The sequence below is a fragment of the Eurosta solidaginis genome, chromosome 4 (genome assembly GCF_040869045.1).
Source record: "Eurosta solidaginis isolate ZX-2024a chromosome 4, ASM4086904v1, whole genome shotgun sequence".
Lineage (NCBI taxonomy): Eukaryota > Metazoa > Arthropoda > Insecta > Diptera > Tephritidae > Eurosta > Eurosta solidaginis.
Genome location: NC_090322.1, coordinates 230673653 through 230687859, shown reverse-complemented (window position 1 = coordinate 230687859; position 14207 = coordinate 230673653). Strand labels below are relative to the sequence as shown.

General features: G+C 37.9%; 1 protein-coding gene across 3 annotated transcripts in view; it reads left to right on the top strand.

The window, feature by feature from the left end:
• The window catches only part of LOC137251064 (GTPase-activating Rap/Ran-GAP domain-like protein 3), a 346592-nt gene that overhangs the window by 191140 nt on the left and 141245 nt on the right, over nt 1–14207 (top strand). For all 3 annotated transcript variants that reach the window (XM_067785004.1, XM_067785002.1, XM_067785003.1), the window contains one exon: nt 3498–3567. In XM_067785004.1, the coding sequence (XP_067641105.1) occupies nt 3498–3567 (70 nt within the window). The remainder of the gene's footprint in view (nt 1–3497; nt 3568–14207) is intronic.

The window sequence follows — 14207 nt, the reverse complement described above, 5'->3', positions numbered from 1 at the left end:
CTGAATAACTCCAAAGAGAACGTTTTATCGTCAATTTCGAAAGTAAAAGTAAAGTAACTTCGTAGAGAATGATTTATTTGACAATTTCAGCAGATAAGAAATTGCATAGCTCCATTGAGTATACTTTATTGTCAACTTCCTCAAATGTGAACTCAACTCGCATTTGAGGTGAAACCAGAGCAACTGCGATCCTCCAACTAGGGAGCCGAAGACAATTACAGAAGAGGAGACCTGTATAAAATTATCTATGAAACACTATATTTAGATCCCAACTGCCTTTTGATATTCCCCGAGGTAAAGTTTTTAACGGCCATGAGCAAAGCAGAAGAACGATCGGGCCTTGCGACGTTTATTATGTTTTTTTTTTTTTGTGGTGGGAAGGAAACTTTGCCACCAAGTACTAACGTTCAACTGTCGTTAGTATCGGAACCAGCGCCTCACGCGATCCACATTAAGGCGGCTTTTTTTAATTTCTCGGTTATATTCCCTATAGACAGTGCGGACGACAATAGTAGTGAGTCTCTCTACAGAAAATTATTATTATTATTAGCCCTGGAAGCAATGCGACATTTGTGCAGATCCATTATGCATGACCTTTCAGCCTAATTTGTATGTGAAGGCTTTTAAGTATCTAAGTACCTCTTCAGGCTTTCTACTCCATGTCGCATGGGAATTAAAAGTCACACCACCTAGATAGGAGAGTCTCTGCCTTGCCAGAACGACGCATTCGCAGAAAATGTGAACCAGCGTTTCATCCTTCAGTTCACAGAGACGACAAATTTAAGTATCGGATAGATTTAACTTACTCAGTTAACATCGTAGACAACAATGTCCCGTATAGTACCCATTGAGAGTTCTTAGGTCCTCCCTGCTTAGACTTATGATTTACTTTCGTTGCCGGAAGTATAAACAGTTTGGCCTGTCTTTGCCGTGGGCAGTCAAACCACTTACGTCTGAATTGTTTTTTTTCTTTCCCCAGTTACTTATGGTTTACCTGGTGTGTGCTTTTGGGAGTCAACAAAAGGGCTCTGGACTTTAGAATGCTGCTATAGCACCCTGCTTTGCTAGGTAATCTGCTTGTTCATTACGTTCGTGCCCCTGATGTCCGGGAATCAATCCTAAAAAAAGCTTGTTTTTGGCTCCCAGGCCATTAAAGATTCAAATGCAGTCATCCACTAGGTGAAACCGCGTTAGATTGCAAGGCACGCAGGACCGCCTGGCTGTCCGACATAATGTAGATACTCTTCGAGGATGAGCCTCTCCGCAAACATTCTCTACCGCAGACTTCTATTGCATGGACTTATGCACGAAATATGGTGGGGTAGCATCCCATTGGCATCGATTTCTTGAAGTTCGGCCTATAGATGCTAGCTCCCGTTCTTCTGTCATCGAATTTCGATCCATCCGTGAAACAGACCTCTGAGTCAGGGTCATTATAAAGGAAATTAGAAAAGACATATCATGACTGCCCAACCATAAAATTAAAAAAAAAATAAACCGTGACTTTGACGTCATCGTGGACAAGTAAGGATTTTTTGGTCCTACAGTATGAAATACTTGCCTCCACGATGTAACACCTCCCAACAGGTTGAGGCTGCCTGACTTCATTGCAGTACCAGGTTCTAGTAAAAAGACACATAAAGCTACTTCGCTGTCTTCTAATCGAAGAGCACGAACCCAAATCTATCACGCCATCATGGACCGCAGATATATTTCCAGTGTCCGCATTCTACGAGATCCACATATCGACTAGGACCACTACCTTATGGTAGCCGCGAAACGTACACGCCTATGTGCAGAAAAAAAAGTGGGAAAGCTTGCCGTCTAAAAGCTGCTCACGAAAAATACAGATGATGATGACTCCACTCGACTCTCATACCTGCTTTGTGACGGCGTGAGCGCGAGAAGATTAAGTTGCTGATTAATAGATGATGCCCAAAAAAACTATCAAAAATCCTGCGGATCACGGAAGGTTTCAAGACCGGTAAAGATTCCTGCAGGAACGATAAGGGCGACTTGGTAACTGATGTACCGATTGGTGTGCTTAAGTTGTGTAGGGAACACATATCCTCATTGCTTGCTAGCAAATGAAGAAAACGAATGCGGCATCCTAATTGCAGATAAACAAAATACGTTACGGCGCTTGACTATGACAAACTGAACTAAAATAACGTGTAGATGGTAAAAGCCAAAAGAAAACAAGTAAGGACGGCACTGTCTTCGGCTGTGCCGAAGACTTCATACCTTTCATGAATGGGACTGAACAATAATCTTATCCCGTTCGTAATCTCCAAATAATCGGATTTATAAGATAAGAAATATATAGTGAGCAGATGTACATACCTAAACGATTTTTAAGATAAATATAAAATAAAAAATGGCAAAAAACTCCCTTATCTGAACGATCGGTTGTATGGGATATATATTATATATAGGTCCGATCGAAATCATTTTTATAATAAATCTTCTATGATATATTAGAATAAATATCACCAAGTTACACGTTTTTATATTGGAAAATAAGGGAGAAATGACCAAAAATCTTTATATCTGAACGATCGGTTGTATGGAATAGGTATATACTATATACAGATAGATCCAATCAAAGTGATTTTTTCAGGATATCTTATATTATATATTGGAATAAATATTACCAAATTTAGCGTTTTTATATTTGGAAATTAAGGGAGAAATTGCTAAAAATCTTTCTATCTGAACGATCTGTTGTATGGGATATATACTATATATAGCTCCGATCAAAGTTATTTTTTCTGAAAATTTTCTATGATATATTAAAGTGTATATTACCGAGTTTCAGGTTTATACTTTCTAAATTAAGGGAGAAATGGCCAAAAATATTTCTATCTGAAGGATCGGTAGTATGGGATATAACTATATATAGCTCCGATCCAAGTGATCTTTTCAGGATATCTTGTATGATATATTAGAATATATATCCCCGAGTTTCACGTTTATACTTTCCAAATTGCGGCAGGAATGACCAAAATCGTCTTATCTGAACGATCGGTTGTATGGGAGGTATATGTTATAGTGGTCCGATCCTACCAGATCCGACAAATGTCTAATATAATACACAAATACATCTTTGTGCCAAATTTTATTGAGATATCTCAAAATTTGAGGGACTAGTTTGCGTTCAAACAGACAGACGGACGGACGGACAGACGGACATGGCTATATCAACTCAGTTCGTCGCCCTGATCAATTCGGTATACTTAATGGTGAGTCTATCGTCTATATTTCTCAACGTTACAAACATCGGACCAAAGTTAATATACCGTTTCATGTTCATGAAAGGTATAAAAATTTCGGAAGCTCATTTAAGTACAAGGTTAAAATGTGTTATTTGTATAATTGTTCATGTGGATAAAAGCAGCAAGCTATCAAGCTGTTTAACCGTTATACATAGATCTACATCATATTTCTCACCATCTGTTTAAATTAGTTTCATTTTTTCGTTACCTCTTCCATTTCAGTTCCTCAGCAACTGAGTTAATATCAAGACGTGGTGTTTTCTCACGACATCATTATGGCTCTGTGGATCAGGTAAGTGCTTAAATACTCAAATTAACACATTTAAATATGTACGTAGAACAGCACCGACAGTACTTAACTACATACTTATTATAGGTTGTGAACTTTCTTTATATGTATATGTACGAGCACATCCAACAACATACTTTGCGAAAATCACATTTTCCTCAGTTAAGCTTTGTTAGTTAGCGCATATTGCATGTAATTAATTTTAGTTGCGAACATAACTGCTAACCAAGCTACAATAACAATTTTTTAATTAAATGTGGGCGGTTTTATAATTTACACTACAACAATGTTGATTTCATTTTACGCGTACTATGTAGCTGGGCCATCAATCCTCTTCCAAAGTGCCAACACCCTATGGCGTCCACTTAACGTCTGTGCAAATTTTAAGGATTCATAAATGAAGGTTATGGTGTGGTAGTTTTTTTATTTTTGCTGAGCGACGAAGAAAGAGACAGTATTTCTGTACATTTAATTGGCAATATTTCCAAAAAATGTTGTAAATTTATGCTTGGGAGAAGCAAAATGGTGGGAAAAAAAGTGTGAGTAAAAAGTAGGCATGAATAGGGTTGAAGTTAAACGACAACAGAGGTAGTCTTTATGGGAAGATCTTCGGCGACTGTTTATCTGTAACAGCCGAAAGAGTTATTATTTATTACCGGCGGCCGTCTTAATGTGATGGTCCGAAGGCCCTGGGTTCAAATCCAGCGGAATGCAACATCAAAAATTTTGAAAAAAATTGGGCTAAGTGGGATTGACTCGTGGCAGTTGTTTGGCAAACACTCCGCTTCCGAAATTAGCTGGTTCCGTGCACCGGAGCGACTCAGGATTTTTCCCGACCAAGGGCTGTAATTTCAGTGTAACACCATTTAATTTGTTGCGTCCCTCCCAAAAATTGTCATCCTCTCAGCAGAGCCTTATTATCGAACCCAATCCGGGGCCTTCACCTGACCATGGTCCAGAAAAATGGTTTTGCGGGATATGCTGGAAAATGAAAGTATATTTATGCCTTGAGAAGCTTTTCACTGAAAATGCAACTGCCTTACAGGTGCCGTTTGGAGTGTAGGTCTCGTCTCCCCAATATATATAATAATTAAAAAAGAGAATCCGTCCTAAATCGCTTCAGGGGTAAGCCGCGCAAGGTATTTATTATTTTTCCAACGATAGCGTATTTCGTTCGTCGAGCTGATATGTGGTTGGCAGATGTGTCATCAATTACATACTGAAGTTTAATCATTATCTATTTCATAACAAACATACGGCTGCCGATAACATATGGATAATTTTCTTTCCTTTCGTTTCCTTTGCTTTTCTTCCCTTCCCTATCCTTTCCTTTCTTTTCGTTTAATACATTACTTGGGGGAATCTCTTTAGTTGTTATTTTAACCGCTATGAACTCCCTGTAAACTTAAGAAGTATTACAGATATATCGGATTGAATCCTTTACGCTGAGGCACTAGACCATTTTCGTACTAGTTTGACCTCCTAGAAAACGATCTATGTTGACCTCTGGAATCTGAAATATGAGAAGGCCTTAGTCGACTCTGTAAACCAACACTTTTCTTCACATTGTGGTATCCGAATGTGTTGTGGCCAGAAACTTTTCTTCCTTTCATCGCGAAGGTTATCGCGGGAAAGTTCTTCTTCATTAACTGGGATCAGACTGTTTCCATCGTCCCAAGAGATGATTCCAATTGCATGCCTATTCACTCGTTTGAATCAATCACGGCTCTACACCGATGGACAATGCTTAAAGCTTCCCGGTATTGTCATCGGGCTCTTCCTCCAAATAGCTTTTTTCCCCTTTGCCGACTTCAGTTGTTCAGTGAACTTTTTATATGTAATTCAAGTTCACCCTTTTTTTAAATATTTCGAACGCAATCACAAATATATAGTAGCGATTTTGTACGTTTTCTGGTTAGTTTACTTACTTACTTAATTGGCGCTTAAACATCTAAACGGTTATGGCCGTCCAACAAAGCGCGCCAGTCGCTCCTTCGCTCCGCCAACCGACGCCAATTGGTCACACAAAGGGAGTTTAAATCGTTTTCAACCTGGTCCTTCTAACGGAGTGGGGGCCGCCCTCTACCTCTGCTTCCATTGGCGGGTTCCGATAGAAACACTTTCTTGGCCGGAGCATCATCATTCATTCGCATAACATGGCCTAGCCAGCGCAGCCGCTGCGTTTTAATTCGCTGAACTATGTTGATGTCTGCGTATAGCTCGTACAGCTCATCAATAAATCTTCTTCGGTACTCGCCATCGCCAACGCGTAGAGGTCCATAAATCTTTCGAAGAACTTTTCTCTCGAACACTCCCAAAGCCGTTTCATCTGCTGTTATCATGGTCCATGCTTCTGCCCCATATAGCAGGACGGGTACGATAAGTGACTTGTAGAGTATGATTTTCGTTCGCCGAGAGAGGACTTTACTTCTCAATTGCCTACCTAGTCCGAAGTAGCATTTATTGGCAAGATTGATTCTTCGCTGTATTTCAATGCTGATGTTGTTGCTAGTGTTGATGCTGGTTCCCCAATAAACGAAGTCTTTTACTATTTCGAAATTATGGCTGCCAACAGAAGCGCGGTTGCCAAGGCGCGTATGCGCTGACTTTTTGCTGGATGACAGCAGGTACTTCGTTTTGTCCTCATTCAACATCAAACCCATCTTTACCGCTTCTTTTTCCAGTTTGGAGTAAGCAGAACTAACAGCGCGGGTGTTTAGACTGATGATATCAATGTCATCAGCATATGCCAGAAATTGCACGCTTTTATAGTATATTGTTCCAGTGCGGTTAACTTCTGCAGCTAGTATAATTTTCACCAGCATCAAATTAAAGAAATCGCACGATAGGGGGTCAACCTGTCTGAAACCTCGTTTAGTTTCGAACGGCTCGGAGAAGTCCTTCCCAATTCTGACTGAGCTGATGGTGTTGCTCAACGTCATTTTGCACAGCCGTACAAGTTTTGCGGGGAAACCAAATTCAGACATAGCGGCATATAGGCAACTCCTTTTCGTGCTGTCGAAGGCGGCTTTAAAGTCGACGAAGAGGTGATGTGTGTCGATTCTCTTTTCACGGGTTTTTTCCAAGATTTGGCGCATTGTGAAAATCTGGTCGATGGTAGATTTACCAGGTCTGAAGCCGCACTGATAAGGTTCAATCAGCCGGTTCATGGTGAGCACAATACACTTGAAAGGACCTTATATGCGATATTAGGAAAGCTGATTCCACGATAGTTGGTGCATTTTGCAGTATCCCCCTTCTTGTGTACTGAGCAAAGAACACTTAGATTCCAACCGTCGGGTATGCACTCGTCAGCCCATATTTTGCTAAGAAGCTGCTGCATGCGCCTTACCAACTCCTCGCCGCCGTACTTGAATAGATCCGCAGGCAATCCATCAGCGCCCACGGCCTTGTTGTTTTTCAATCTGGTTATTGCTATTCTAACTTCGTCATAATCGGGCGGGGGACATATATTCCATCATCATCGATTGCGGGATTGGGTCCCTCCATAATCTAAGCACTCTCTGGACATCAGTTACAAGGTCGCCGTTTTCATTCCTAGAGGAATTTGCCCCTTTCTGGCTAGTTTGGTGCCTTAAAATAGGGTGATTGTAAGTATTTCGTACAAACTTTGGAAGTGAGAGGTGAAATTAGTTGACAATTTTAATATTCAGCCCTTTTAAAGTATCATGCCAAAAATAAACTTATGCATTCATATTTGTATGTATTAAGTAAATACTTTTAAAGGTGACATAAATACAATTTTAGTATTGAGTGCAAGAGGTCAATGCAATTTTAAACAGAAACTGAAAGGGAAATTTCAATGTTGGCGACACATAATTGAATGAATGCACTTTTAAAAATACATAAGTATTGCAATGATAGATGAGGTTAACAAATTTCAAATGCAGTTGCTATATTTAACTGATGTAGTACACTGTGACAGTGTAGATATACTGTTGCAAATCTTAAGAAATTCTCGACAACTTTGCGCCTTCTGTTATCGTTCGAGTCATTGAACTGTCGATAAGAAGATCTTTATTTATTGCACTATTCTGTTAGTAGATCTCCACAATGTACTCCCTTAATTCGCTTACAACATGCTAAAATCAAAATGGTCGCCTCTTTCCCAGACAGCGCTTCTTATATATTGTAACGAATTTACTGCAAATGCTCTTATTTGCAACCTTCTGCTAAGTTCGAATCACTAAACTGTTGAATAAATAACTCCAATCTTCAATAATGAAAAAATGGCCTTTATTAAAGTATTTGAAAATAACAATTATACTTCGCTTACTGATAGCTTGCTTAACTCAACTGATTGATAGCTTAATTGAAACTGACTTTTTGCGCTTCTACTGTCGCGCCTTTTATACTTTTTGATTTCTCGTTGCATACATCTAGGCTTTTCCATTCCAGAACTTACTAGTTAGTTTTCAGCTACAAAATCACCAGCCACAACTACGTGATTAATACTTGCACAAATTATTGCCCTCTCTTGTGAGCAACTCAGATAAGATATATGCATGTGTTTGTGCGTTGCTTCTCAGCTGCGTATACGTACATATGTGTAGACATAATGATTGATTCGTTTATGTAGATACAAGTGACTGTCTGCTTTTTTGTTGTTGTGACTTTATTTACTTAGCATCAGACTAGGGATGTGAGTATCACTTAGTGTTACTCATATTCGTCACAATATGTACAATGAGTTGCTTCGTTCGACGTTTTCTGTCAAGGTCAAGACTTTTCGCGAACAGTCTTCTCGGATCGGCTCATTTACTTCTCGCATGTATCTGTATCTCATATTCATTATTGCTTTCAATGTATACGCGCTCTTTATTGCTTTGCACATGTGTGTATTATGTCGTCTACGCTCTTAGCTGATGTGTACATGTGTGGTTGGCTATTTGTTGCCTCACCTGCTTACATTGCTGTTGTGGGTGTGCAGCATTTATTCACTACGGCTATATTGATGTGCCACAATACTTTATGCAAAACTTTAAAAGTTTTGCTCAAGCAATACCGCGTACTTAGAGCTTCGAGTACAGCCAACAACTTTTTATCGTAGGTTGAGGCATACTCTTTTTTGCTGTGGAACCAATGGGAAACTTATTTATGTATGTCGTTAGAGATGTATTTATATTTTGGCGAATGTTGGCAATGTCGATGCGTCACTGTGCGGTTAGTAAATAAAAGCTATACAACAACAGTAAGCCACATACAACCATACAATGCAACGAAGAATACTTCACGCACATGATCAGCAGCTTGAAGCGAAGATAATATTGTTTTTTTTTTAGTATCTCTCGATATGACGAAAAATATTCCCTTTGTAAAGCAAACTTTGTCAGTCAATGAATTATTATACAGCTGCATGTACTTGCCTCAATAAAATGTTAAATCGTTCTCATCAAAATTTAATCAAAATTTGGTATATTGAGAAATGATAGGAAAATTGTTCCAATTTTCTTTAGGAACCCTAACTGTTATTTCTTTTATAATAGAAGAGCTTCAGAAAAAACACTTTCGAGACTTTTAATTTTTTAGCCCGAAATAAATTATTAAATCCGGACTTTAATTTTTTTAGGCCGAAACAAAGTCCCAGCTCTATAAATATAAAGCATTTTTTTCTTGTTCTTTTTCTTGTCTTTCTTGTAATTTGATTAAACCTTATGGCGATAAAACGGATGCAAATTAACTATCAAAGAGTATGAGAATAGTACCATGAACGTTGGTTTTGGTTTTTCTATGAGAAATTTCTAGTATAAGTAACAAAAATTTCGTACTGTCCCTACAGGTCAAACATCCACATATTTGATAGAATCTATTGGTAAAATTGCGATGAGCCAAGAAAGTCCAAAAAATTAAAAGATTAATTATTTGTCATGTAACTTCTATGGGGATCGCCGGTATTCAAGAAACTTTCATCTAGGATAATTTTTTTATCCGGACTTTTTCGACTTCAAAAAAAAAAAAAACTTTTAAAATTTTGTCAAATATATTCCACTATAAGTTTCCATCCTTGTTTTGGATAGGCACCACTTGTGCAACGCATGGGCAGCTTGTTCTTTACCACATAAATAACTTCATTCAAGATGAGAGTAACAGTCCTATGTCTAGATGTTTCTCATTCTGTACTGCTAACAAAATCTACAAAAGTAAAATTAGTAAATTATTGCATAACAATACCTCTGCTAACTAATGATACATTGGCTTAGAATGAAACTTACTTAGACTTTATGTAACCTCGTGCCTGACCCCCATAATAGAAAATAGTCTTAAGAGTAATGGGTGAATCATGCAAAACCCGTTTTTTTTTTTTTATATTACGTGGCGTCACACATTACCCATATAAGTAAAAATCACCCTATATATTCATTATTATGGTGCTGCTTATATTGCAATGAGCAGCGGTTAGCACCCAATAAACATTTTATCGAGGTCAATAAACGCGTGTAGAAAAACAATTTAGCATTTCATTCAACCAAACATACGTACATATGTGCAGCAAATATATGTATGCAGGACATTTGGATGCTTGAGGAAATGAGCAAATTTTATTTTAACACTTATAGCATTAAACTTATGTATATATGTGCAGGGGAATAAAAGTAAATTTACCTTGGAGGCTGCATTGCAATGAAAACATAAACAACAAGTAAGGAAGGCTAAGTTCGGGTGTAACCGAACATTACATACTCAGCTGAGAGCTTTGGAGAGAAAATCACCATTTAGCAAAATGAACCTAGGGTAACCCTGGAATGTGTTTGTATGACATGTGTATCAAATGAAAGGTGTTAATGATTATTTAAAACGTAGTGGGCCTTAGTTCTATAGGTGGACGCCTTTTCGAGATATCGCAAGGGTGGACCAGGGGTGACTCTAGAATGTGTTTGTGCGATATGGGTATCAAATTAAAATTATTAATGAAGGTTTTAAAAGGGAGTAGCCCTTAGTTGTATATGTGAAGGCGTTTTCGAGATATCGACCGAAATGTGGATCAGGGTGACCCCGAACATCATCTGTCGGGTACCGCTAATTTATTTATATATGTAATACCACTAACAGTATTCCTGCCAAGATTCCAAGGTCTTTCGATTTCGCCCTACAGAACATTTTCATTTTCTTCTACTTGATATGGTAGGTGTTACACCCATTTTACAAAGTTTTTTCTTAAGTTACATTTTGCGTCAATAAACCAATCCAATTACCATATTTCATCTCTTTTTCATATTTAGCACAGAATTATGACATTTTTTTTCATTTTTCGTAATTTTCGATATCGCAAAAGTGGGTGTGGTCATAGTCGGATTTCGGCCATATTTTATATCAAGATAAAGTGAGTTCAGATAAGTACGTGAACTAAGTTTAGTTAAGATATATCGAGTTTTGCTCAATTTATCGTGTTAACGGCCGAGCGGAAGGACAGACTGTTGACTGTGTACAAAAAATGGGCGTGGCTTCAACCGATTTCGCCCATTTTCACAGAAAACAGTTATCGTTATAGAGTCTATGCACACACCAAATTTCACATGGATTGGTAAATTTTAGTTCGACTTATGGCCTTAAAAGTATTCTAGACGAATTAAATGAAAAAGGGCGGAGCCACGCCTATTTTGAAATTTTGTTTTATTTTTGTATTTGGTTGCACCATATCATTACTGGAGTTGAATGTTGGCATAATTTACTTATATACCGTAAAGGTTTTAAATTTTTTGTTAAAATTTGACTTAAAAAAAATTTTTTTTTAAAGTGGGCGTGTTCGTCATACGATTTTGCTAATTTTTACTTAGCGCCCATACAGTAATAGGAGCAACGTGCCTGCCAAATTACAGCTTGCAAAACTTTTAAATTACCTTCTTTAAAAAGTGGGCGGTGCCACGCCCATGGTCCAAAAATTTACTAGTTTTCTGTTTTGGGTCATAAGGTCAACGCACCTACCAAGTTTCATCGCTTTACCCGTCTTTGGTAATGAAGTATCGCACTTTTTCGGTTTTTCGAAATTTTCGATATCGAAAAAGTGGGCGTTGTGTTAGTCCGATTTCGTTCATTTTAAATGGCGATCTGGGATGAGCTCCCAGGAACCCACATACCAAATTTCATCAAGATACCTCAAAATTTACTCAAGTTATCGTGTTTACAGGCGGACGAACATACGGACGGACGGACGGACATGGCTAAATGAATTTCTTTTTTCACCCAGATCATTTTGATATATAGATGTCTACATCTATCACTATTATTTTATGCCGTTACGGATTACCGTTATGCGAACAAAGTTAATATACTCTGTGAGCTCTGCTCAGCTGAGTATAAAAATTGCTCAATGCACATCCATCCAACTTATCTTTAAGCTGTTAAATTAATGTCTCAAGTGCAAGAAGCTTCGCTTCATGTATTTGTGCCAGTAGCACTGTCTTTGCACAATATCTTCCCTGGAATTAAATTGAGTTTCGGAAACGAAGTCATGCTCATCGATCCATCAAATGTTAAACGATGAAACATGGCGCTACTATATACGTCAAGTTTAAAAGGATTTCACCTAAAATTTTCATATTTTTCTTGGAATCACAATTACTATTGGTGACCGCCGTGGTGCGATCCTAGCATGCTATGTCTTCCACATCAAAGGTCCTGGATTCAAGTCCCGCATAAAGTTACATTAAGAAATGAAGAAAAAGGTAAGGACGAAACTGTAGGACTGGGACTGACTGGAGCTGAGCAATAACCTTATCCCTTTCGTAACACCCGAATAATCGGCTGTATTAGATATGTAATATATGTATATTGAACAGATGTACCTGCTTAAGCGACATTTTCAATACATTTAAAATAAAAACTACACTAGATCGAAACCTTGTGTGGGGAAGCTATGTATAGCTTTTACCTTGAACTATTTATCTCAAAATTATATGACGCATTCGTAAGTACTTGGTAAAATTTGAATCTTCTAGCCGTTAAAACGGGGCAGAAGGGAGTGTATACGCAAGCACTTGGCGAAATTTGAAGATTCTAGCTGTCAAAATGGTGTAGAAGTTGCGAAAAGTTTCTGAACTGAACAATCGGCTATAGGACACACATGCTATATGTACGACCAACCTCTTCGATTTTTCCAGAAAACATTATGTGTTTTATACGAGAGCATATGGTGAAACTTGAAGCTTGAAACTGCCGGTTCCTACAAATGTCTCATCGGAGACCTAAATATACACGCAAACCAAATTTTATCAAGATGTTTAAAAATTGAGAAACAAGTTTGCGTTCAAACATACAGACCGGCACATAGAGAGCCGGATATGGCTAAATCAATTCAGCTCGTCATCCTAATCATTTCGGTATGCTTTTTGGTGGGTCTATATTCTTCTTTAAGGAGTTACAATTTCAAGATACGTGACAAATTTAATATACCATTTAATTTTCATGAAAGATATAAAAACATGTGTTTTTAATGCTCAGAATGCTGGAACTAATTTTCATTATCTGAGTCAGACGAATTTTTTATTTGATCAATGGGGCTCATTCTAGAAAAGGCCTTTCTGTATAAAGATCTGTGATACATATGGGGACGCATCAGTTATCTTGAAGTAGAAATACTCGGCGAGTTTGAAGTTCATGTCTCTTCCAAAACTATGTCGTTATTTTTCAGAATAACTTGTAATATTTTATTATATGATTCGTCGAACGTGTTTGAATATAGAAGTAGGTCTTCTCTTTATAAATATTTCTTTTATACATCCAAAATGTCTATCACACTGTGAATAACTATGACCACTATCTGGAAAAAAATGTTCTATGGCCATGAAATTGGACTGTCAAAAAATAAATAGAGATACTAGAGATCAACATCTCATACTACCATTTTTTGTCCCACATGGTGGATTTCTTAGCCACAAACTGAAACTTCTAGTTCATACACAGATACAGATTGTCGAAAACATGTTTTCCTCTCCTGATTGGTGCGCGAGGGCGCGACAAAACAAGATAGTGGGTACGGATCTGTCCGTAACCATCTCTCTTTCGTCGCGCTCTCAGCCACCAATCAGGCGAAAAGAAACTTGTTGCTGTTGTGACTAAGAACTTCACCATGTGGTAAGAAAATTATCTCATATTAGACGGTATGGTGAACTCTCTCTTTCTCTCTCTCTTTATTATTCGCGATCTAAAGGCACAAGCATTAGCATGAGATGAATCTTTATTTTGTTGAACATTCTTTGGCACAACCTACATATTTGTTATAAAATAAAAAGGACACAGATCCAAAAAAGGGCCTTTTTTAAAAATAAACGCGAAATTCCAAGTATCAATGCGCTGGCATTATTAACCTCACATATATTTGATTTTCCATAAGTTGGTAGATATATATATATATCAGATGTCACACCCTCTTCATACCAAAATTACCCACTATGCACTGAGAAACTAGCTTCTTAGAAAGTGGTATACATATTTATATAGATATAAATTCTTGTGCCATCCATGTATGAGCGTGGTTATGCTTCCTTCTATACGCACATGTACTTACGTTAGATTGCAAAGCAATGAAGTAGGCGTTGGGAGATCACTTATGTAACTGTACACTCTAAGTCACATTTTATGAGTGTTGACTGTCGACAACATGATTCAAATACGAATGCTTAACG